The following is a 26,270-nucleotide window of genomic DNA, read 5'->3' as shown; positions in this document are numbered from 1 at the left end:
AAACATCTCAAGATGAGTGAATATATTAGCTTAAGTGGATAACGGTTAGTTCAGCCACGTTGTTACTGAATACTTCATTCACGAGGTAAATGTGACTTATATCGAATGAAGGGTTTTGGGAAAGGTTTAAGGTCTTCACTTTGAACCACGCTAAAATATCGCCATAGTAATAAAGCAGTCACACTTACTTTGCAATTCCTCTATTTCTCTCTTTAGCGTTTCACGTTCAGCCATCTTCACACTAAAACACAGATGTCATAAAACCGCGACGACGCCTGTGATTACGTGTACAGTCACCATCCAATCAAAACACAGCTCTCAACAGATGATTCTATAGTTTTGTTTTGGAGCTGAGCTACGCCTGGCTGTTCGAAACTTTACAGACCGACTGTAACTGTGTCTGGAGAGTAGTTACATTTAGAGCAGGATTATAAACATCACTGTCTTTATACTAAAAACCTTTTAAGTGTTTGGATGGAAGAAGACTGACAGTTTTGCAGTCTTAACGAGATTCGTTTTGGGATACAGAAATCGAAAGTACTAACTTACTGGTAAGGAATTCCGCATAATCAGATCGAATGTTTGCGCTATTTAATTGGGAATAATTAAGTTTATGAAATCGCTTCTGAATGGTAGTTAAATTATTTAAAAACTTCGTTTTAATAGCCATATAGTCTGCCAGATCAATATATCAATTAACTACTAACAAACAAAAGATACTAGCACTAACTTTAACTGTTGGCTTTTTTACAGAGGGTGTCTACGCAGCTCCTTCTATCTACCGTCGCAGATGTGTTCCATTGTTTACGTCCTGAAGGTATTTAAATGACGAAGGAGAGAAATATGCTTTATTTAGAGGAAGTGAGCAAGTGACTCCAATGCTTTAGGCCCATGCCCACACTGGTGTAAAGCAAAAGCTTGACGTACTTCAGTTTTCCAAGTGACATTTTCAAGAAATGGCTTCAGCTGACAACAATATATACTTCATTATAACTGCAAATCCACCTTCACCAAATAGCCACATAAACGCTGGTCAAATATGCTTCATAAGTAAACAGCGATTTGATTTATGGCAAAAGAGAAATGACATAAAGATACCTGTAGTTTGTATGGGCGGACCATTCGATGTACACCTTAATGAAGTTCTTCTGCAGCAACTGAAGCCCAGATCAGCAGAATTACTGCTGGCTCTTGAATCCAATGAAATGCGACTCTTGGCACTGAAAGATCCTGAGGCTTTAAAGGAGGCGTCAAATCTGTCTGAAGGCAGTCAGGTTTACGTGGAATATAATGGGCAATGGCTCAAAGGTGTGATTCGATACGTTGGCGGTCTTTCACCTCCATCTTATATGTCTGATCCTATAAGAGGAGTCTTCTTTGGGGTGGAACTGCAGGTGAGTAACCTCTTTGCATGAGTGAGACTGTGTCTGTGTCTATTGTTGAAAAGAGAATAGAGGTGGAATAATATGAGCAACCCACTAAGGGTAACATGGTCTTATAATTTGTCTAAAATTCTCATCTAAGGGGGAAGATAAAGAAAAAGGCCCAAATGATGGTTCCTACCGCCACAACACATACTTCACATGTCCTAAAAACTCAGGCATTGTTGCCCCTTTTACAAGAATCAAACCAGTGCATCATAAACCATCAGCACCGCTGCTACCAACTCAGTCTTCCCTGTCCATGACATCTACTGAACCTCTCAAAGTTGGAGACAGAGTTACCTTTCTTAGTGACATAAATGATCACCATGGCATGATTATGGATATAAAGGACAGCCCAGATGGTAAAATGGTTCTCATATCTACTGTGAGTACTGACTTCCTTTTAGATTGAATAAAATAAAAACAGCAAACAGGTTAGATTTGCTTGTTAGTTCTGCTTTTATCTAAAGACAAAAGCAAAACGGGATTGATAGGATAATAGAAACAAGTCCAAAAAAATGTATAATAATATTCTAAGTGTTCATATACTGTAAATACTAGCCACACAATAAAATTATATCTCTTATTAGACTTAGACTTAAATAACATATACTTTATTAAGCCCGCAAGGGAAATTGCTATGTCACAGCTGCAAAAAAAAAAGGTAAGCTAAATTATATTTAAAGAAAATTACACATATGAGTATTACATATTAAATAAGTAAAGATGGAAAAAACAAAACAGTATGGACAGATTATTGTGCAATAGTGAGTTCACCTATTACACAAAGATGAGCTATCGTACAAAGTTATAGTAATGATAATATCCTAAAATGTTCCTTTCCTCAGGATAGGGATAAAGAGGGGAAGCAAGGGGGTGAGATGTTGGTCCCATTGGATTTTGTATTTAAAGAGGAGCCATTAAATAAAGGTAATTTGTTTGTACAGGTTTATGTGTACTTATAACACAGAAAAAACACAAACAGTAGCACAACTTAGGTAAAAGCATTTGGGCACGGACACTTGTGCAAACAATTTATTCTATCCTTTCAATATAGTGGTGTTAGCTTGATGTGCGTTTTGTTTTGTTTTTCTTGTGAGCAGATGAAACTGAAAAAATGGACACTTCTCAGGGCTCCGAGATGGGGGGTGTTACTGATTTTGACGAAATGACTGTTGGCTCCCTAGTGCAGATCCTGGGAAAAGAGCTAGCTTATGGAATTGTCCGCTGGGTTGGCTATTTACCTGATTGTCTTGAGAAGATTGCTGGACTGGAACTGGTATGTTCTCTATATGCCAGTTCAGCTCGTCATCTTTCAAAAATTCCTGTAGTTTCTGAAATGACATAAAAACTTTAAGCCAGTTTCACAATTTGTTTAACTTATTTGAAATACTGCAATATATTTATTTATTTTTTCTTAGGAGGACAGCAGTGCCGGTGTGACTGATGGGACATATAAAGGAAAACGTTACTTTAACTGTCCTCCTCGTTGTGGTTTATTTGTGAAATTATCATCTTGTCAGCCTGATGATCGTTTTTCTGGTGCAAAGGAGCAGCACTTTAATGGACATTCTGGTAAGACCTGGTGATACAGTTTATGTGACACAATTACAATGTACTGTACCTAATGTGGGTGTGTCAGGTGTTCAGCAGTGACAATTTCACTGGTAGATTACTTCCACAAATATTATGTTGCCACCTAATGTAGTGTAACTTGTGGAACGTTACATGTGTGCCTCATTCTTCCTCTCTGTAACAGATCATAATCGGGCAATTGTATATGAGGAACAGGAGAATGTACCACCTATTAGAACAGAAGATGTGTCCAAGCGATTGATTGGTAAGAAGAAAGGCATTCAGGGTCACTGCAACTCCTGTTATATGGACTCTGCCCTGTTCAGGTTAGAACTCATCATCTTAGACACGGCATACACAAAGATTTTATTTTTACATCTTACATTTAATCTCAGAATTTTTTTTTTTTTTTTTATCCAGTGTGTTTTCCTGTTCATCAGTTCTGGATTCTCTGCTTTTTAAGTCTACCGAACATGAAACCATTCAAAGCATTCTGCTAAAGAACATTGTCAACCCTCTCCGCAAGTGAGCTTATGGCCTGCATTTGGCTTCGTATTTCTATCATTTTTAACTAATTATAAGCAGACATTTCAATCACCCTTATTGTACATATATGCATATTGGAGAGCTTGAATAAAAAAAAATTTCTCTCATTTACAGACAAGGTTTTGTATCAGAGCGCAGTGTGATGAATCTTCGGAAACAATTACAGAATCGGGAACACTGCCCCACTTACACCACAGATGAGAAGGGTATGCTATCTTTTATGTCATAGCCATATTCTTCTAACAATGTCAAGTTTCAAACAGAATATTGAAGGAAAATGTCCAACTTTACATTTCTCTTCAAGTCATCAAAATGCAAATCCAAAATATTACACAGCTGTTTCCACAAATTATTTATATCTCATTATCTATAAAAGAGATCTTGGCTGTTTTATAGAATTGCACAAAGCGTAGTGTTTTTCTTGATGTGTGCAGATCCCGAGGAGTTCCTCTCTCTCATCATGCAAGAGATTCTCTCTCTAGATCCGCCACTCAAACTCTGGTAGAGAGCTTTTTCATTGATTTCTTTTTTTTGTCAGTAGGGACATGAGTCATAAGGAATTTAGCTATTCTGGTTCCTTCATGGTTTCATTGTTTATTCTTAGTAATTTAAGGAAGTACCAAAATATTTATTCTAAAACTATTATACCATGTAAAGTGATAGTTCACCATTTGTTCACCGTCATGCCCTTTCAAAAATGTATGAATTTCTTACTTCTGTTGAACACAAAAGAAGATATTCTGAAGAATGTTGGTAACCAAATATTTGACTGTAGCCATTTACTTTCATAGTATTTTTTTTTCGGTGGCTTCTGACAGCTATTTAGTTACAAGCATTTTTCAAAATATCTTCTTTTGTGCTCAACAAAGCTTGGGTGATCTATCCGTTTAACATACACACACACACACACACGTATATTAACTACAAGGTGGAAACACTGTCCAAATATTCTAGCATGATGATCTCTTTGCCAAGGCGGAAGATTGACATTCAAGAACCTGTGCCCAAATTGAACATCATGAAAATTATTATTTTGTTGTCTTAGCATTTTAATAGAATGCCTTCTAGTTAATTATCAAAAAATGGGGGGAGTTTATGCATTAATGTATGTTTATCAGTTTATCTGCCCTTTATCTACCTTTAGCAGCCAATCAGGAAGTAGACAAAAAGTGCAAAGCTGTTACTACTACCAAATCTTTATGGATTACAACCACCATTTAGTCCTGCCAACAGTTCAACAGCTACTGGAACATTCGTTTTACAGCAACAGTCTCAAACTAGCAGAGGTATCATTCTTCCTTTTGTGTGTGTTCGTTTGAGATTTTGCTTTCTGTTCCTCATTTGTATTATTTTGGTTGGAGTAGACATTCCATGGTTGACCTGCAGATGGTACTGTTTCTCTCTACTATTGTACTATTTCTGGTGTGATGCAAATGAATTTACTATAGGTCTTCAACCCTGCTTCTGGGGACCCACTGTCCTGCAAAGTTTATTTCCAAACTGCTTCAACACACCTGGCCTGTGACTTTTCAAGTGATCCTGAAGAAGATGATTAGCTGGTTCAGGTGTGTTCAACTGTGTCAGGTGTGTGATTAGGGTTGGAGCTGAACCAACCCCAGGAGCAGGGGCGAAGACCTATGGAATACACTGTTCATCCTGCATGTGCTTTTCTTAATATCTTATTGAAATGGATCCACAGTCTAGATATATATGTCATTGTATGATCTACCTGTTGCTCAAAGTATTTTTTTTCTTTTCTTTATGTCTCCAGGTGCCTGCCTGTCTGATTCTTACTATGCCTCGCTCAGGGAAGAGTTTCAAAATGTTTCCAAAAATAATCCCCTCTACAGAACTGGACATCACTGGTCTTCTCGCGGATGGTAACTTGTCCTAAACATCTATACAAACATGATTGACTCTTTCTGTCTGTTCTATTAAATCATCTGAGGTGTGTGTTATATATTTACTTGCTCATTAGGTCCTCAGCAGTGTGTGTTGTGTGGTCAGCTAGCAAATGAGGAGTGTGCAGAGTGCTTCAGAGACACGGTGTTTAGTGATACAGGATTCAAGTATTTCTGTCTGAAATGTTCCACTCAGGTAGGGTGTTAAGCATGCATTTTGCATTTATCGGAATATTCTTTAAATATAAATTTATAATCCATAAATGCAGTCTTTTCTCAGGGGTATTTTCATAGGTTTGATCATTATTAAATTATTCGACTAATTATTAAAAGGGATTATGTACAGTAAAGTAAATCATGTACTGTATACAGTATATCATAAATCATGAACTTCATATAGTTCCTACATTTGAATGCAACGTAATATGTTTAACAACCTTGGAACTGATTTGTTTGTGTAGGTGCACTCTCACCAGCAGCGTCGATGCCACAAGCCCAGCAGCCTGCTTCTTCCTCAGGGCTTCTCTTACTCACAGAGTTCAGGGTCTGATCGCCGCACGCCTCCACGGGAGAAACTCGAGCTGTTTGCTGTGCTGTGTATAGAGACCAGTCACTATGTCTCTTTCGTCAAATACGGACCTCAGGATACTGACTGGATCTTCTTTGATAGTATGGCTGACCGCGTTGGTAAGTAATTGTGTGTGGGATGTGTGCTTGAATTGAGTTCAATACTTTTGGTGGGTTTGCACATGTAGATCACACACTTACCTGTTTGTAGGTGAAATCGATGGCTATAATATCCCAGAAGTGCGGGCATGTCCTGAGGTTGGCCAGTACCTACATATGCCTCTGTCTCAGCTGGCTAATCAAGTGCCTCGAGAGATGAAAGGTGTGGCGAAGAGACTCTTCTGCGATGGTTACATGTACCTTTATCAGAGCAGGACCATGTCTCTATATCGATGAGTAAATCAACACGTACAGTACATGTCAATAACTGAGAATGTGCCATCTGATTGTCTATGACTATGCCTGTTTAGTAATGGATTGTAATAATGTTATTTTCAAAGGAAATCATGAAACGATATGCTTCTGCTCCATATTTGAGCATTTAAAAGTCAAAAATGTACACTTTCTGTTGGAATTATTTTGGCATTCCCACATTGCATTGCCTGGGTTGGTGGTGCATACTCTTTTAAACATGCTGGATGAAAATGGTGCAACTGATATCCTTGATTTAGTAACTTAGACTTGAATAAAACTACTCAAATGCCAAAGTACCTTTTATGTATATAAGAAATAATAATAATAGCATTTTCTAATCTTACTAAAATGGAAAGAGCTTTTATATTTTTTATTCCAATGCGTATTGCTGAGCTGTGAGCAGACCTACTGTAGCTTGCTGCCTAATTCATTTTCACAGAAAAGGGGGTCAAGACATGTTTGTTTACATTTAAAACTGACAAGATAAAAAATGTTGTTCCTATAAATATGAAGATCTGTGAAGTTGATGACTTGCATAACTTAATAGTTGTGGTTCTTGTGGTCCATTTATTAATTCTGTATTCTCTGTGGCTACTGAATAATATTGTGAGCAATACTGAATGAGATCACCGCGTCATCAATTATCTGTTAAAGTATTTTGATTATGCTTTCTCTTGAATTTGTTTGTTTTAGTGTATTTGATTTAATTCCAATGAAAAAGATCAACCAAAAAAATAAATATGTCTTGACAGGAATTACATCCTGTACTCTTTATCTCGTCTGGTGTGTGTTTGTGTGAGAGACTAAGATCTCAGTTCATTACATTCCTCCCCTTACCAAACAGGGATAAACCTGGATGAGACTTTGCTTGTTTGTGTTTTTCGTTACATTATCATAAACTGTAACTGATGGAACAGTAGTTGTTGTTTAGACTGCAAGAGGTGGAAGGGACTCACAACAACACTTCCACTGAAATCTTTCCTTAAGACTGGATAAGTAAAAGTGATTTGGAATAATCTGTGCTGTGGTGCTGCTAATACACTTGGATTATGGGACTTTAGGTGCCTTATGCATCAGGCTTCACTGTAAACATTTACACTTACAAGTTATAATATTTATCTTGTTCCCATATAGAGATAAATGACTTCATGACTGCTGCTTTAAATTACAATAAATAAAAAATGAATTTAGGCATCACAATGTTATGCACAATATGGGAATATTTCTTTGTATAAAAATAAAGTATTACTTGATGTGAGATGTCAGCAAATGAAATCTAAATAGTGGAAATAAATGGTGAAATTGAAAATCCTAAATCGTTCTATATGATGCATTATATAAATAAATGATAATAAAAAATCTTTAAATCAGACCAATAACTGTTGACATATATTCTGCATCCCACATTCTTCCACTCCAAAATGCATCTTGATATGGAAACAAAATTGGTTGTGAATGCGAAAAAAGAAAATTGCATTGTATTGGAAAATTGGCAGAGTAACAATTTTCACTCGGAAATTGCTCATATATTTCAGAATTTATTACATAAGAACAGCAAGTATCATTGAATTAAATGTAAAATGTTTAAGTAGAAAGACTGAAAAAGTATTTTCTTGTAAAACAATCATTTTCAAAAATGTGAAATACAGTGATATCTTAAAGATGAGAAATTGATTTCTGTTAAACAACTAATAACTAATTATTTGGGGTCAACCATGTTCTCATATGCACTTCCTTTCTCTCTTTTTTTTCTTTCATATCGATGCTGTCATTGTGAGTCCTCTTGACTTGGTTTCGAAGAAAGAGAATGCGTGAATACGTAGCCAACACATGTTGAATTCACAAAGCAATGTCAAAAACACAAGAAAGAGCAGACCTGTGATCAGCAATACTGCTTTGCAGGCACAGTGAGTGAACTAATGCCTGACTCTAAATCAATAAAGCGTTGTGTGCGTGATGACCTCATTATGCAGACAGAGCTCAGCACTCTGGGTCGAGTCAATTTCAACTGATTTCACCCGACAAATCCAGTCAGTCAGTTAAATAAGATTACCTGTTAAGAATAGTGCCAGGATATAAAAATGTTCTAATTTGTGTCGTCATTTCATTGCATTAAATTCATGTGTTGTGACACTCTTTGCCTTAATTGAATCAGAAGTATTTTTTGTATGCATGATGGAGAGCACTGGTCCCTGATGAAAATGAATTAAGAATTAATTAAAGACTGAATATGGTTTAGCGAAAAGAAGTTACCAGGGAAGCCACATGGGTTGCAATAGGCCATCAGAAGATACTCCACTCACATATTAATGTCACTGAGGTTCCTATGACTGCTGCGACACTAAATAATTATTTATGAGTAAAATCTGATATGGACATTTCTGATTCTTCTGATTCTGATTCATATAACCCATATTGAACAACAAGATTTTCTAAGGCTAATTCTGTTTAGCTAAGATATCTATGTTTTGAGGGCCCGAGGGGACCCAGAGGGGATTATGACTCTCAAAGATGGAAAGTTTTGTGAAATTAAAAGTAATTGAAGCAGCCCTGCAATGACCAAACCAATCCCCCTCAGGCCATCCAAACTGCTGATGAGTTTGTTACTTCATTGGAACAGATAAGGAGAAATTTTACAATCCTTCACTTACTTACGAATGAGTGCTGTCAGAATGAAAGTTGATAAAAGCATCGCAATAATCCACTTGTAAACCACGCAGCTCCAATCGCTCAATTAACGTCTTGTGAAGAAAAAAGCTGTGTGTTTGTGGGAAACAAATGCATCATGGCGTTTTAACTTTAACCATTGCTTCTGATTAAAATACCAGTCTATTGTCCATAATAAAGTTTGCTGCAGTAAAAGAAACCCCTTTTTGTGCTTGATCTGTGCAAATTTTATCCAGTTTGAAGTTCAAATGTCTTAATGATGAATTTATTACAAACTCACTTCCTTTCCTTTCACAAGATGTTAAGTGATCGACTGGAGTTGTGCTTTTATCAGCTGTTTGGACTCTAATGACAGCACACATTCAGTGCAGAAGATCCATTAGTGAGCAAGTAATATAGTGCAAGAATTCTCCAAAACTATTAAGAATTAAGAAAGAAACTCATCTACATTTTGGATGGCATTAGGGAGAAAATAATTACTGCAGATTAAAATTTTTGGGCGAACTATTTCTTTTAAACTTTAACATAAAACATTGGGGGGAAAATACGCTGGAACAGGAATACACTCAGTCTTATCTTCTGATGACTCAAAAAGCAGGCAGTTCTTGGCCAGAATTGGTTGCAGTGAGGAATAGTCTGGCTATACGAATCTATGAGTTAATAACCTGCTTTAAGGTCTCTAAACCTAATGAAGGATGAAAATCACCTTTAAACCCTCAACATGTTGAACGAAACAACTGTCCTTTATTATTCAACAAGACACTGCTGTGGTTAAAATCAATAAGGTTTTTTCAGAGGTTGCATAACAGGTTATGTGGAGAAAGCAATCATTAATGAGTATGACACTTTCTACACTGCACACCTGGTATGTGCAAATACTGATGTTCAGAGTGTTGCTTCAGACCATGGCTGCTGTGTTGGTGTAATTGAGGGCTAGACACAGAAACAGGATCTTGCCTTTGTGCTGTGTCAACAGCTTTGAAATAATGGCATGTGTAGGAGGGAGGATGAACAGGTGTGTTGTGCATGTTTACTTGTTTCAATTCTCATTCTTGGTCAAGTCCTTAGATTCTGTCTTTTTATCCTGATCAGTTGAGGTAGAGGAATTCTAAATCTGTTCTTAGGGAGTCAGTAACAGACTGAAAGAAAGACGTGAACATCACTGTGAGGGATTTAATATTTTTATTTAAACAATTTCATTTAATATGATGATAATATGTTTTCAACGTGTTGTGAGATTTATTTATACTTTTTTTAACTGCCTTGTTTATTGCATTTGTCTGTTTTAAGTTGTGGATGATTTTATGTTTGTTGTTACATTACAATTATTCATATCTATTGCTAAAAAAATAGAAAATGATTAGGTCCATTCTTTGAATCTGAAGAGCAAAGCATGCAAAGCCTATACTTCAAAGACAAAACAAAAAAAAAGATAGCACAAAATTACTGGAAAAAAAGCCAAATGTGAAGATAAAATAAATCATGTAAGGTGGTGTTTACATAAAATGTAAAATAATTTCATATATCAAATGACATTTACAATGTCTGTGGCACAAAAAAGGTTCTAGATGTGATTGTTTAAAATATTATATTATAACTTTAATCGTTAAAGTAGGTGGCAACAAGTGTCTTATTGAGTCATTGAACCATTAATTCAAACCGATTCATTCATTTCAATGCTTAATAGTTCATTTTGCTGTGGCTTTGTTTAAAACACAGTCGTTATGATCATCATGTATTGCATAATGCATTATATATTTAAAAGACTGCACCATTATTAATCAAATAGACCCTAAAACCAAGAAAATTTTGTTCCAAGGGAATTTTTATGCCGTACAAGAAATATGTATTGACACTATACTGAACATTCTTATATCTATAGCTACTGGCCTTTTTATTTTTTTTATTTTTTATGTGTGTTTCTGCCCGTCACCAAGTTCCAGTGAGTGTAGTATTACAGTTACTTTGTTTGAATTGCTACTCTGACCCTAATCTGGAAAACAATGGAATCAGCTTAGTTATATACCAACATTCTTATTTTTCTTCTGGTTACAAACATTCTTTTTTTCTGTTCCATAAAAAAAGTAATTGATACAGAACTGATACAGGTCTGTTCTTTTTGGGTGAACTATCACTTACTTACTACTTACTTTCTGATTCATTCAGGAATAGAATAAATGGCTCACTCTGAATGGGACATTGAATCATTGGGTTACTATATTAGTTCAAAAAGTGGATTCATTTACAAAAATGAATCACCACTGTGTGAAAGCAACAGTTCTTTTGTGGCTTTAAAGGTAATCTTTTCTTTGGCAAAATTGAGCAAAACAGATAATATATTAACCTATCTAAAATATAACTCAATATTAACTTCTTATTTGATACTGATATTGTACATCACAATCTCCCTAAACATAGCAGAGGTCACTCATTTTGCTGATCATAAGCTGAGATACCTAACGGACATCAAACATGTCCTCCATTAATGTGCATAAAGAATAACTCCACAGATGAAAGAAGATGAAAGTCAAGAGACTGATAAAAGGAGCACATGCATCGGTTTGTTGCACACATCCCAATAAATGCTGACATTTTCTAACAGAAAAGTGCTGATTTTATGGTAATAGCATTTAAGTGCATGTTTGAACTGTTAACAAAGTGAGAGATTCAAAAAGGTCTGAAAATCATTTTAAATTGATAAAGATGAGAACAGGTCAAGGACATCAATAGAATTATTTGGGATATGCTAGAGTAATGCACATTATTCTGATTTAACGGGGATTTCAAAGTGTTAATGAAGCCTCCACAGCACTGCACAATTTGGATGATTTCTTTTCTTTTTCTTTTCACAGATGAATTGATTTATAGGTTCTCAAACAGCTTAAACTCAAAATACTAATACTAATACAAAATACTCAAATGGTACTAATAAAATCTGCTTTCTTCTCATTATGTAAAAGCATCATTTTAGAGGTGTTTTCCGAAGCCTCGTCGTCAGAGTCCCAATGCAAGACATCTACTTAAAATAATGACACAGTTGTTGAGGTAGCTGCGTATCTGCAATGTTAATGAATTTAATTATCATCTCTGAGATGTTTGCATCTTGTGCGGGAACCAACATTTTCACTGTCTTGGTCCACCGAATCTCTTCTGTGTCTCACATTTAATTTATACAAGAGTGCTACAAACCACAGTTCAAATTAGAGCTTAATATTTCCACTTATTTATTTATTTATTTATTTTAGTTTAACAAAAAAATACAACCCCAATCCTTTTGCACATGCTATTGAATATTAAAATTAAACCACTCCTATTGTTTTTGTACAAAAAAAAAAAAAATTATGTAATTTTACTTTTCTTCTAGTTAAATCAAGCTTATTGGTAAGTATATTATTATTGCACTGATGTACTAACACCATTAACAGTCAGATATTGTTGGTTTGGTAATCATCAGGTAATATATATATATATATATATATATATATATTTTTTTTTTTTTTTTTTTTTTTTTTTTTTTTTTTAATTTGCTGAATTGGAATTTAGGGTATCCTGTAATGTATTAAAATCCAGCGTCCCCAAAAAACATATTTTTTAATTCTTCTGCATTTTTTTTAAATATCAATACCTTTGTCTTTCTATGGAATCTTCTGATGATTCAGAATTTATTTATTTTTTCTCTTCTTCTGAGTGATATGTTTTTGTTGTTTGCTATATAGAGAACAAATGAGTAAGAGTGAAAGTGGGAAAGAGATTGAGAAATAGAATAATGCTCTGTTTTTCAATGGAAAAGTATGGAAACTGAATCTGGTCATCAGTCACATAATGTTTATCACACAGCACAGTGGGTGTTTACCACACAGTCTGATTTGCCAGTATGTTTAAATCCGGTTTCTTTTGAAGACAGCTGTCATGGAAATGAATATGGCGATCTGTCCTTAAAACTAATTCTCTCTTTCTTTCTCTCAGCATGACAAGGCAGCTGGAAGCAATGGGGGTCTGCTGTCCAGCTAAGAAAATATTTTCCCTAGCTGGGTAAAAAAAATAAAATACATATGCAAATTGTCATTTCACTAAGGGACACAGATGCTCAATTGTGACCATAAGTTTATTTTGTGATAGTCTCTTCTGTTTATTGAATATGCAAAATGACCATTCAAATAAGAAAATCACAGTTCAGAAAATGAAATTTAAAAAAGGGCAATGAAAAGACCTGATAACTGAAAAGAAATATAATTTAGATACAGAGGGAAAAGACAATAGTGACCATCATTAAAGGTGTGAGAGGCATGCATAATTTATGACAATATTATATTATATAATTAACTGACCAATTATTGAGATGAGGTGAGGGGCTTATCTCTTATCTTTCTTGTTCCTCCTCAAAATACAAAAAAGCTCCAACCTGAGGTTTTGGTATGCATTTGTGCTATCATTTGGACACTCTTTATACTGCTCATGAATTTAGATAATTTTAAATAAGTGTTTTAGAAGTTTTAATAGATTCTGGAAGTAAATTACTGCTGCCAAGAAAGAGGGTAAGCAGAACTGTGTGAAGTTTCGATACAGTGACTTATTTAGAAATGGGTCCTAGTGATTGTTTAAAAAAAAAAAAAAAAACGTTTTTTATTTTTATTTTAAGTTATAAAGTGCTCAAAACAAAATGTTAACATTTATGTCTGTACAGCATGTTTAGCGGCAATAGCCTATGATAGGTGGGTAAGAGCTGGAAAATCATTAGTATATTGCAAAATTAAATATATTTAATATAAACAAAAATGTTTTACTATTTTAATAATAACTGTATTTCAGGAGTTCGTGATAACTGTAAGTATCTTCGCTTGGCGTCCCATTCTCTCGCGACCAGTTTGGCTATTTGGTTTGATTACTCTAAAAAAAGTTTCAATAATCACATGAACTGAAATCAGAGTTTATCTAATGAGTGAAGAACACTGGCGTTTTGCGCGTAAAGGGGAGGCGCACCGGCACCGTGCCTTCATTTCTCCGCGCGCCACTCTCCTGCCCAGAGTGTGCTGGGAACCCACAGCGACAGGTTTTTTACGGTCTGTTATGAGAAAGAAGATTAAATTACAAATATTACGAGCTTTATAAGACTTTATGTAGGACTGAGCATTTGTGCCGAACGGCAGCGAGCAGTATGGTCGGAGACATCGAGACTTCTGGAAAACAGCCAAAGATCTAACAGAGGCTCGAGCGTTATTTGGTTAGACACTAACAAGCCTCGTTCTCTCCTATTATACTGGAGTCTTAATTATGTTTCTCTTCAAAACCTGGTCAACTGTAAGACTGGTCGCCGTCTTACTGAGTTTGGGGATTCAGCAGAGCACATGGAAAGCAGTAAGTTATCTACGTGAGATTCTATGATTTTAACATTATTATTTTCATCTTTTTTTCTAAACAAGTTTTATGATTTTCTCAAGAAAAGTCTTTCCAGTCTGATCATTTGCAGTGTATCAATTGGCCACTGTTGTGGGCAGTAGGATGGGGGAAAAATATAAAAATATTTCACATGTAAAAAGTGGAATGATAAAGGTTAACAGTGTTATTATGTCCCTGACATTAAAAAAAAATGTTAGGCTAGTTGTAAACCATATCCATGCATTGATTTGTATCATATAGTTACACTGCATACATAACTATGAAATAATTAACAAATACTGTTTAAAATTGAGTATAGCTTGACAAAGCAAAAGAATATGTCGACTTCATGATGCATTTAATGGCAAATAGCATTTGCTTTCAGAATCAAGTGAAATTTCCTTGAGATATATTTGCTGTTTGAATGTTACATCTTACAAGTTAAACGTGTTTTATAATGGCCCTGACATCAAAGTGCATTTTGAATACTTTTCCAGATTCAGGTGAGATTTTCTTGAGGGAGATTTACATATTTATTTTAAAAGGCATTGCACTGCACCACTGACTTAGAAAATATATAGTGTATGCTGTGCCTGTTTGTGTGACAAATCGTAGTTAAAAGTGTTCATAATAGCACTGCCTCCAGATATAGGTGAGATGTTTTTAGAGAGAGAATAAGTATAAAGATATCAACAAAATATATATATATATATATATATATATATATATATATATATATATATATATATATATATATATATATATCTTAAAAGGCATCATACTGAGCTAATGATGTAGAGGAAGTATAACCAGTGCCGTTTGATTGCCACTGTGTCCTCTAGGGATCAGTCCAGCGCTATATTTAATGTGCTGATGTGTCACAGATGTTGATTTGATTAGCGGTACTGACCTGAGATCCCGGCCTTCTATTAATGATGTTTTGATGACCATTTCCAGTACAGGAACACTGTCATGTTATAACCTGAGCGACAAAATTAGGTTCCTGTCATGAAAATTAAGCGTGCAATTCATGTGACTAATTGGCCTCCAAAGCAAACTCTATCTAGGTTTACCAAACCTTTGTGTTAAGCAAATGCAAAGGTGGATCATCATTCCAATTTCTGAGGAGCACAGGCTTCACAAGAAGAGCACAAATCAATGTTGTAATTAAATGTAGTTGTTGTTTGGTACTCCCTCTAATGATATGGCGTTCCTTTCCTGAATGGAGGTTCATTTCCTATAATAATGATTCCATGTGACATGTGTTCGTGAGCTTCCTCCTCAGGGCCACTGGATGCTATCTGACTAATAACAGAATTCTTATCTTATTATTTTTCTTCTTTATTTGTCCTAACTTTTCTGATCAGGTCACTAGAGCATTTCAGGTTAGAGTGATTAAAGACAACAGGTGTCTATTTACTTGTCTGTTTGAGATATTTAGATATGTAGCCAAGGGATTTTTTAGCACACTGATGACTCATTCTTGCGCCAATGATACATTTTATAGTACAAATTTGTGTGGAGAGATATGGAAGTGGCCTTGGACACCCTTTATTAGCAGATGTGCCATAATTGGTTTTGCTGAGATAGGAGACTTGACCTTTTGGGGACCTTTAGTGCCACATGGGAGCATTCAAATCCTGTGGATTGTTTAATTGAATCCAAGTGCTTTATTGCCCAGGTGTGTCACCAGTGCTGGTAGGATACAACTATATTTTTTCTCTTTCTGCACTTCTCTTCTCTCTCACCCTTCCTGGGGACTCTGAATGCAACTCTAAGGTCTGTGACTCAAATTAAATTTGTTGGAGTGATGCATCAATGTCTTTTCTCATCCCTATTCCGCTCACAGTTTCTATATGTCCAAGTTGAGCCTTGGCTTGAGAAAACTCCAGGAAGATTTGTAGTCTCTGGTTGGGTTTAATATGCTGATTGCATGCAATGTAAATATAAGAAAAGAGGTTATTAGCATTCAGCGGTGTAACATTTTTAAATAACCGCAGCAGTTTGTCTTTCCAGATTTTTCCACAGGAATCTCCATCAATCTTTTGAATATTCATACTCTTTATAGATACTCACACATACAAAAGCAAACTTGGACACAATGTGCATCTGTTTTAAAATATGATTTTTATACAAATCATATTTTGATCGAATGCAAATGGTAAATGTCATTTTAAATTGTATACATTCAAATTGTAATTGTCAGGTTGTATCTGAGCAATACATCTGAACAAATCTCATTATGTAACCATTTTGTTTGGCAAAAAATTGTGCCATATTCAATTCATTTCGGAGTAATTGATTTGTTTACCTCTATCAGCTCTATAAAAATTCCATACTCCATTCCAAAAATTATATAGCCATATGAAAGGTTCGTTTCTGACATAACGTTAAAATCTCAATCACACACTAAAAACCAGCCACCAGGTTTGATGCTAATAACATCAAACTCCAATGACTCTCAAATATCTTGTGACCAATTGGGACACTTTGAATGTACGTTCACTCTGCCTTTTAATGACTCAGGAGTCAAAATGGATTACTTTAACTTAAATTTTGTAATCATATAGAAAAATGGCTATAATATAATCGGCGGAAATATTACCACAGCAGTGTTTTGGTGGTGCACAGATTCATGCACAGCCATGGATATTTGTCCTGTGAGTCCTTTCAAAGTGTCAATAAATAACATTCTTTAAAATATGGCAGGTTAAAGCGTTAGTTCACCCAAAAATGAAAATGATGTCATTAATGACTCACCCTCATGTCGTTCCAAACCAGTAAGACCTACATTTATCTTCGGAACAGAGTTTAAGATATTTTAGATTTAGTCCGAGAGCTCTCAGTCCCTCCATTGAAACTGTGTGTACGGTCTACTGTCCATGTCCAGAAAGGTAAGTAAAACATCATCAAAGTAGTCCATGTGACATCAGAGGGTCAGTTAGAATATTTTGAAGCATTGAAAATACATTTTGGTCCAAAAATAGCAAAAACTACGACTTTATTCAACATTGTCTTCTCTTCCGTGTCTGTTGTGAGAGAGTTCAAAACAAAGCAGTTTGTGATATCCGGTTCGCGAACGAATCATTCGATGTAACCGGATCTTTTTGAACCAGTTCACCAAATCGAACTGAATCGTTTTAAACGGTTCGCATCTCTAATACGCATTAATCCACAAATGACTTCAGCTGTTAACTTTTTTAATGTGGCTGACAGTCCCTCTGAGTTCAAACATACCAATATCCCGGAGTAATTAATTTACTCAAACAGTACACTGACTGAACTGCTGTGAAGAGAGAACTGAAGATGAACACCGAGCCGAGCCAGATAATGACTCGTTCACGAGTCAAGAACCGGTTGCATCGGTTTTCGGATTACCAGTAGTTCTTTCGGACAGTTCGATTCAATAAACCGGTTGAAGAAAACGGTTCACCGGGTCTTTTGCACTCGACGTAATGGCATCATTGGCGATGATTGCCCATCATTCAAGCCTTCGGTTTACCCGCGCATTAGCACAGAATCAGTTCAGAATCAATCACCAAAAGAATCAGTTCGGTTCAGACGCTCTGTGTGTCGGTCTGTTTCACGCTGAATCACACATGCGCAGTATCATCAGCTCCTCGGTTCTCGAATCGGACACGTCTGACAGAAACGGTTCTTGACTCGTGAACGAGGCATTATCTGGCTCGGCTCGGTGTTCATCTTCAGTTCTCTCTTCACAGCAGTTCAGTCAGTGTACTGTTTGAGTAAATGAATTACTCTGAGATATTGGTTTGTTTGAACTAAGAGGGAGTGTTAGCCACATTAAAAAAGTTAATAGCTTAAGTCATTTGTGGATTAAAGCGTATTGGAGACGCAAACCGTTTAAAACGATTCAGTTCGATTTGGTGAACTGGTTCAAAAAGATCCGATTACATCGAATGATTCGTTCGCGAACCGGATATCACAAACTGCTTTGTTTTGAACTCTCTCACAACAGACACGGAAGAGAAGACATTGCTGAATAAAGTCGTAGTTTTTGCTATTTGTGGACCAAAATGTATTTTCGATGCTTCAAAATATTCTAACTGACCCTCTGATGCACATGGACTAATTTGATGATGTTTTTCTTACCTTTCTGGACATGGACAGTATACCGTACACCAGGGGCGAAAATCTCATCTAAATGTTGGGGGGGGGACAATAAACATAACATTTCTCACGAGCAAGTTTTGAAGGGGACACCAATAAAATAGGCAAAATTGTACTTAAGGATATGTGTACAGAGAATAAAAGCCTTACTATTGCATGGAGACCGTTCCATTATCCTTCTTCTCAAAGTTTCTTTCTGGTTCAATGAAAAAGCTGACTAAATTGACCAAAACATTCTTCAAAACATTTTGTTTTTTTGCAATGTTTTTCAAGTTGTTTACACAACCAAGCCACCAAAATTTGAACTTAACTTCAACTTTGATTTATTTATATAGCACATTTAATAGCAATGTTGTTGCTTCACAGTTATAATTAAAACATGCATATATAAAAACATTTGCCATGCCTAGCAAAATGAAGGCATATACCCCCTCAGACATACACCCTCACACAACTATATAGTGAGATCGGTATAGACGTGAAAGAGAGGGGAAAAACAAAAAATAATAATTTATTACGTCAATGACTGATTTGTTCAAAAAGTGGATTTACTCAGTTAGGAAACACCTTCTCCGTGTGTTTCTCAAAATTAGTGCTGTTACTGCTGTAGCTTAGTTTTCAACTTTTTTCGTTGGTGAAATAGTGCTAAAACAGGCAATATGGTGCCTAACATGCACTTAATATTAACTTCTTGTTTATTCAATTTTTATAAAAATCTAAATCACATTTGATATGCTAATATCTGGAGAACAACTGCACTCTTAGTGTGATGTAATATTAGATTAACTATATTAAATTAAATAAACAGACCAGTGGCGGCTCGTGAATTTTAAAATAGAGGAGGCAAACTAATTGTATTGGTCTGGGGATCCCTGCCGATTGTTATTATTATTATTTGCTTAACCACTTTAAAATGCCTTTTTGGTGGCTTTTAGTCAGAAACCGTAAAGAAAATATATTCAGTATCGATACTCATTATAAATACTTGGTAAATTATCAGCCCAGCCACTCCGGGAGACGTTCAACCATAAGACTGTATAAAAACAGGTTCAAACTAATAGCACGTAATTTACGTCTCTATGATGGTTGGTTGATATTCCAGAAGGGACGCTAGCCTCCTCTATGATGTTACTTTTCTCAGCACTCCTCAGCGCTGAAAGTGAACACTCGATGCTGATTGGTTCCCCTGGCCTCCCCTTCCCCTTCTCTTTCACTTAGCAGTGTAATTACATCAGCAGATTCGCCACATTCGCGATAGAAAAGCGGAGCTTTCATGTAATGGTATTACAACTGTGAAATTACAAACAAAATTATATACATTCTGAGACATGAACTAAAATGAATAGTGAATTTTATTATCATTAAATCTTCCTAATTTTCACCTCAAAATTTGGGGGAAAACTGTGCCTCCCCTGCCTCACCCGACGAGCCGCCACTGAAACTGACTAAATCATAGTGAACGTGGGAAAATCTAAATGAGCACCCGCACTAATCTAATCTAACGTACACGACTTGTATGGGTACACTATGGGTGTGTGTAAGATGTTATTAAACGCCTGTATAAAACAAGGGTACACGTCATCCAATGTTTAATGTGAATAAAGTAAGCTTGACTTATGGAGTTCCACAACTACTGAAACACGTTGTTTTCTCGCACCGGACTGTGTGTGTGTGTCGGTGGTGGTGAGGTAAAAGGGGAGCAGGCAGTGGACCAAAGCACTGTGAGGCAAAGGAGGAGGAAATGGAGATGTTTAAACCTTTTTTGTTGTTGCTCCATTTGCATTTGAATTGTTTTACTACACAATTAGTTTAACTATATATCATTAGCCTATATTATTTACAATACACACATTTCAATTATATTTTAGGGGGGGACAACCCTCAGATAGGGGGGGTCCGGACCCACCCGACCCCCCGCGATTTCCACCTATGCCGTACAGACAGTTTCAATGGAGGGACTGAGAGCTCTCGGACTAAATCTAAAATATCTTAAACTCTGTTCCGAAGATAAATGGAGGTCTTACTGGTTTGGAACGACATGAGGATGAGTTATTAATGACATAATTTTCATTTTTGGGTGAACCAACCCTTTTTCAGCACCCAGTTATTATTTTTTTAAGTTATTAATGTTTTTAAGCTTTATCAGATAGGTGTTTTAGGCTAGGTATTTGAAATAAGTTGTCCACCCTGAACATTCAGCTTGAGATATTCAAGACATGTTTGTGAGTGAGATATGCAAGACATGTTTGTTCTTTTCTTTTTTTGTATAAATGCACTGCATCTAACCCTGAGAAAACTTCCCTAACTCATCCCCAGCCCCTGCTCTCTTATCTCACCTGCCAGCAGACGACAGTGGTCACCGAAACCAACAGTGCAACCATCTGTTCTGGTTTTGAATTTGGAGAGAACACAAGCACTAACAAGCACTCGTAAGCAAATAGACAAGCAAACACGCAAACTCTTCTAAACACAAACAGCCGTAAACACATTAACATAGGCGTTCTCACTAACTGCATCAGCTTATATAACAAGAACATTCAATTCTGCCTGTTAGCTCAGTGAAGGGGACATGAACGCGTCCTTCACCACTGGATGAATAATAATCAACATAGCTGGAAAGTTTATCCTTGATTTCCATGCTGACGTCATACTATTGATTCGATTTACACGATATGACACACAGTCCCCTGATGCGTTCCTCTAGAATAAATACACCAATTCACCTTTTTTCTGGTATTGTTATGATTCACCATTTTTGTTTTCCTTTGGAGGTACGCAGGTCTGTTTCAGGAACTTCTGAATCTGTTTCTACTACTCGTTCCACCGTAACCTCAGGCTCAATCGGATCATTAGCAGTCACCCACCTCTGACTCTCTCTCATTCCTCTCAGGAATAAGTGGGCGGCCATTACAGGTCTTTTTATGCAGCAAAGAGGTGAAACAGAAGCAACTTTCCCTTTTTATGTTGTCGATGAGACAGCATCCCACACATTTTATTATATGTTTATTCTCTCTTTACTGCTATTTCTATCTCTAATACATTTAATTATAGTAAATGATGGCAAGAGAGACTCAAATTGGTTCAATGGCTGCTTCTATCCGCAATCCTCTCGCTCCCTCAGATCCTCTGATAAACTCTTCTTGCATATACCTCGGTCTCGCTTTTTCTGTAGCCGGTCCTAGACTTTGGAACAGCTTACAGCTTTTCTGCGGCTTCCCTTCCTGTTTTTAAATCCCGCCTGAAGACTCATCTGTATTCCTTGGCATTTGGATGAAATGTATGTTTGTGTTTGTTTATGTGTTTTTGTATTGATTGTGTTTTGAGTCATTTCTTTTTATTCTCTTAATCTCTATATTTACTTTAATTTGTATATGTACAGCACTTTGGCATTCTCTAGCTGTTTTTAAATGTGCTATATAAATAAACTGACCTTGACCTTCTGAGATATTACAGACTTATTTTGCGGTGTGGCTGGGTTTTCTCGACGAAATGTTTCTAAGTCTCAGTATGATAAATATTTAGATATTTAATGAAATAGATATACTGTGTATTTTTAATCTGTTAACCCTCAAAACAACTATTCTGCACCCTTTTACCTTTTCAAACCATATGTGATCTTTCTCCTGTTGAATGCAAATGTTTAAGCTGTTAGCAAATAATATTTGAAATGTCAGAATTTTTCCTGATTATCAATTTGACTTAATGGCAAGTGACTGAAATTGTGAAATTGCTCTTTAATCAGCTTTTTCTAATGGGCTCAGCATTTTTATGCAGGTTCATAATATGTGCAGCAGTTTGTACTTTTATTTGCCTCATACATTTTTTTTTAAACATCATCAGGTGGAAATGATCCATCCAGAATGTGCTGTGGTGGCTGAGCATATGAAGGCTCGAGAGCAATGCATTCACACTCAAAGACAAGAGGCCCGCAACAGCAACATTATCACTGGTGAGCTCTCCCCTCTGATCTATTATAATCCTTACTACTTTACATCTCTTTGCGTCTTTAATGTCTACCCATTTACTGATTGGCAATAGGCATTTGTTTAAATGAATGCAATGATGAACATGATTTGCATACTGAGAGTGTTTCTGATTGACTAGCAGGCTGAAAAACTAGGTTTACAGTGTTAAGCGTTACACTTTCCTATAGGCCAGGCCAGGCAAGGTATTTAAATGATGCAATCATGTGTAGAGGTTTAAGATATTAAAGGCAGTCATTTAAACATTAGCTGTTCAATTCTGGCTGCTGATGAAGGGTAAAGATCAATAAAAAGGATCAATACAAAATACTTGTCTTGTGCTTTCATTGTCAGTGATCAAATGATAATGAATCATAATGTTTTATGTATGATTCTGTTCACTAAGGTTTTAAGATGCATTAAACTTAATATTTGTTAGTGTCAGGGATCTGCAAGACCCAGATGCAAATGATCAGATAAGGGTATTTTATCAATGAAAACATACACTGGAACTGCAGGGGGAATTTGCAGTGAAGGGCAGATGACAATATGGGCAGGAGGGATGACCACTGAGACAGTCCAAGATGACCACAGACTCGAGCTTGGAGGATGCAGATCCAGAGGAAGGACCAGGCAGGCACACAGGAAACCCGTAGCTTTAAGTGAAAATAAAATGTCACACCAGTCTAGTCACCAGGTAGAGTCTCACAGAAACTTAAAGGGATAGTTCACCCAAAAATCAAAATGATCATTAATGGTCATTAATAACTCACCCTCATGTCGTTCCAAACCAGTAAGACCTACATTTATTTACACCCTCTGAGTTCAAACATACCGATATCCCGGAGTAATTAATTTACTCAAACAGTACACTGACTGAACTGCTGTGAAGAGAGAACTGAAGATGAACACCGAGCCGAGCCAGATAAGGACTCATTCACGAGTCAAGAACTGTTTCTGTCAGACGTGTCCGATTCGAGAACCGAGGAGCTGATGATACTGCGCATGTGTGATTCAGCGTGAAGCAGACAGACACACAAAGCGTCTGAATCAAACTGATTCTTTTGGTGATTGATTCTGAACTGATTCTGTGCTAGTGTTATGAGCCCAGGTAAACCGAAGGCTTGAATCAAGGGCAATCATCGCCAATGACACCATTACGTCGAACGCAAAAGAACCGGTGAACCGTTTTCTTCAACCGGTTTATTGAATCAAACTGTCCGAAATAACTACTGGTGATCCAAAAACCAATGCAACCGGTTCTTGATTCGGCTGATTTGATCCGGCTCTGTGTTCATCTTCAGTTCTCTCTTCACAGCAGTTCAGTCAGTGTACTGTTTGAGTAAATTAATTACTCCGGGATATTGGTTTGTTTGAACTCAGAGGGACTGTCAGCCACATTAAAAAAGTTAACAGCTTAAGTCATTTGTGGATTAATGCGTATTGGAGACGCGAAACGTTTAAAACAATTCAGTTCGATTGGTTCTAAAAGATCTGGTTACATCGAATGATTCGTTCGCGAACCGGATATCACAAACTGCTTTGTTTTGAACTCTCTCACAACAGACACGGAAGAGAAGACAATGCTTAATAAAGTCGTAGTTTTTGCTATTTTTGGACCAAAATGTATTTTCGATGCTTCAAGATATTCTAACTGACCCTCTGATGTCACATGGACTACTTTGATGATGTTTTTCTTACCTTTCTGGACATGGACAGTATACTGTTCACACAGTTTCAATGGAGGGACTGAGAGCTCTTGGACTAAATCTAAAATATCTTAAACTGTGTTCCGAAGATAAATGGAGGTCTTACTGGTTTGGAACGACATGAGGGCGAGTTATTAATGACATAATTTTGATTTTTGTGTGAGCTATCCCTTTAACATGAGAGGTGAGCTGCTTCCAGAGAGTGGGGGTCAGTGGCCAGGGAATCTGGGTTTGGGCAAGACAGGACAAAACATGAAAACAAGGTGAGACTCAACACCGCAACAAGACAAAACCATTGAAAATAAAATGTGAATGAACCAAAAAAAAATAACCAAAATTCCCAAAGATATAATCCAAGAGTAAAAACCAAGATCCAAAAGGGTACTGGAATCGCAAAATACAAGAGTAAATGAAAATGTAGATCAAAAGAGAAACAAAATTAGATTAGAATGTACAAAAAAAAAAAAAAATTAACTAGACAGAACTAGAGAAGACCAGAAAGGAAACGAGGATATACAATATTTTGCACAAGATCAAAAGGCTCCATTTTGGTCCAAGGAAACAGTTAAACATCAAAACAAACCAGCAGACACACAAGGAAAGGCAACCCAATATATGGAGCAGCACACACAAGGATCAGGTGAAAACAATCAAACAGACATGGGCTAAACAAGGGGGTGTGACCAGAGGAAACAAGGATGTGGGACAAGAGGAGCAGTGGCAGACACAGAGACAGAACCATGTTCTTAGACACAAAACAAACAACGAAACATTGAACAAAGACAAGACTGTCAGGGCAGTGGGCGTGGTGTCAGGCCTCGGAGAGGCTTTTATTAACAGAAATCATAAAACGGGATAAAGGTGGCCAAAGGGGAAGGGTGTCCAAAACAACAGGGAATCTGGTGTCCTCGTCGTGCTGCAGCATTCGTGTGGGTCGGGCAGTGTTCATGGAGGAAGGGTCCAGGTAATGGGCGGAGTCCGGCGGCCGCACGCACTCCCATCTTCGGTCCAGGGCGCGAGGGTCGGCGGCTTCCTCTAGCGGCCGCATCACTCTCGTTGGCCGTGGCGCTGGCAGGGGATGGACGGCCCGGCATCCTGGCCCGTTGGCCGTGTAAACGGGTCCGGCAGCTCACGTCTCTGGTGGCATAAATAAATAACATTTAAAAGTTAGACAAATAACAGTATAAATAAACAAGATAGATTAGATAGATAATTGGAGGATTTTTTGTTTTATCTTCTATAAGACTCAACCTTGGTGAAAGTCATCTTACACCTCTCCAATTTAAAGGCACAATATGTAATTTTTCTGCTTTAAAAATAGCAGATATCACTATATCTATGTTATATATATATTTTTGTTGTGTACTTACATTATCCCGACAGTTTCCACGAACTTTAAAATCCGGAGAAAATTATAGTTTAATTAGAAGACACGGCACGTTTCTTTATTTCCGTTTTGTCGCCCGTCTATGGCGTCATATAAACATTATCTAACTTCCTACGGAACCGCCAAATACAAAGGTGAACAGAAGCAAAGACGAGACGAAGAAGAAAAAGTAGTAGCTAGCCTTGATCGAGACTATTATATTTTATATTAATATTGTTTATATTCGTATTTATACCTCAATCAATAACTTAGTTATGGATCATGATTATGCTTTGCCTGCACGTTCTGTGAAGCGCAAACGTACGGGTGAAATAAATGACCTGAGAAGGTTTTGGGACGAAGAAGAAACGAGACACGGGTAAATATTGGAGTTGCATTTCCAAGATAGAGAGAGCTTCGTGACAAGCTGAAACTGCAGAGAGATGCTTGCATTCTAATAAACAGGTATGCATCCATTCAGCTAACTATATCTATCCGTATATTTTGTGAAACGATGATGTCTTGTGTAAAACGCAAACGGACTAGCTCTCATGTAGAGTATAATGTAAATCTACATGTGTTCTATATCTAGCTGGATAAAGTAGCTTTTTTAACATATATTGTGTTTTATA

General features: G+C 36.7%; 3 protein-coding genes across 5 annotated transcripts in view; 2 read left to right on the top strand and 1 right to left on the bottom strand.

The window, feature by feature from the left end:
- The window catches only part of LOC132151829 (zinc finger CCCH domain-containing protein 3-like), an 83,044-nt gene extending 82,699 nt beyond the window's left edge, over nucleotides 1-345 (bottom strand). Inside the window, exon 1 of the mRNA XM_059560235.1 lies at nucleotides 189-345. Coding sequence (XP_059416218.1) covers nucleotides 189-234 — 46 coding nt within the window. The 5' untranslated portion in view covers nucleotides 235-345. The remainder of the gene's footprint in view (nucleotides 1-188) is intronic.
- A 383-nt stretch (nucleotides 346-728) lies between these two features.
- Nucleotides 729-7,182, top strand: LOC132151830 (ubiquitin carboxyl-terminal hydrolase CYLD-like). Of its 3 annotated transcripts, XM_059560238.1 has the most exons (15): nucleotides 729-1,050; nucleotides 1,155-1,394; nucleotides 1,525-1,809; nucleotides 2,273-2,354; nucleotides 2,528-2,703; nucleotides 2,846-2,999; nucleotides 3,184-3,325; nucleotides 3,420-3,524; nucleotides 3,660-3,751; nucleotides 3,980-4,046; nucleotides 4,690-4,831; nucleotides 5,317-5,425; nucleotides 5,524-5,642; nucleotides 5,908-6,133; nucleotides 6,225-7,182. In XM_059560238.1, exons 2-15 carry the CDS (start codon nucleotides 1,206-1,208, stop codon nucleotides 6,407-6,409), a joined length of 2,073 nt encoding a protein of 690 aa, XP_059416221.1. In that variant the 5' UTR covers nucleotides 729-1,050; nucleotides 1,155-1,205; the 3' UTR covers nucleotides 6,410-7,182. The 3 variants fall into 3 exon arrangements, with proteins under 3 accessions (XP_059416221.1, XP_059416220.1, XP_059416219.1); XM_059560237.1 differs by having other exon boundaries at nucleotides 729-1,394; nucleotides 4,693-4,831; XM_059560236.1 differs by having other exon boundaries at nucleotides 729-1,394.
- A 6,983-nt stretch (nucleotides 7,183-14,165) lies between these two features.
- Nucleotides 14,166-26,270, top strand: part of LOC132151827 (vasoactive intestinal polypeptide receptor 1-like) — a 31,625-nt gene continuing 19,520 nt past the window's right edge. Inside the window, exons 1-2 of the mRNA XM_059560232.1 lie at nucleotides 14,166-14,449; nucleotides 22,442-22,550. Of these exons, the coding sequence (XP_059416215.1) occupies nucleotides 14,366-14,449; nucleotides 22,442-22,550 (193 nt within the window). The 5' untranslated portion in view covers nucleotides 14,166-14,365. The remainder of the gene's footprint in view (nucleotides 14,450-22,441; nucleotides 22,551-26,270) is intronic.

Source organism: Carassius carassius, chromosome 10 (assembly GCF_963082965.1).
Source record: "Carassius carassius chromosome 10, fCarCar2.1, whole genome shotgun sequence".
Taxonomy (NCBI): domain Eukaryota; kingdom Metazoa; phylum Chordata; class Actinopteri; order Cypriniformes; family Cyprinidae; genus Carassius; species Carassius carassius.
This window is presented reverse-complemented; position numbering and strand designations above follow the sequence as displayed.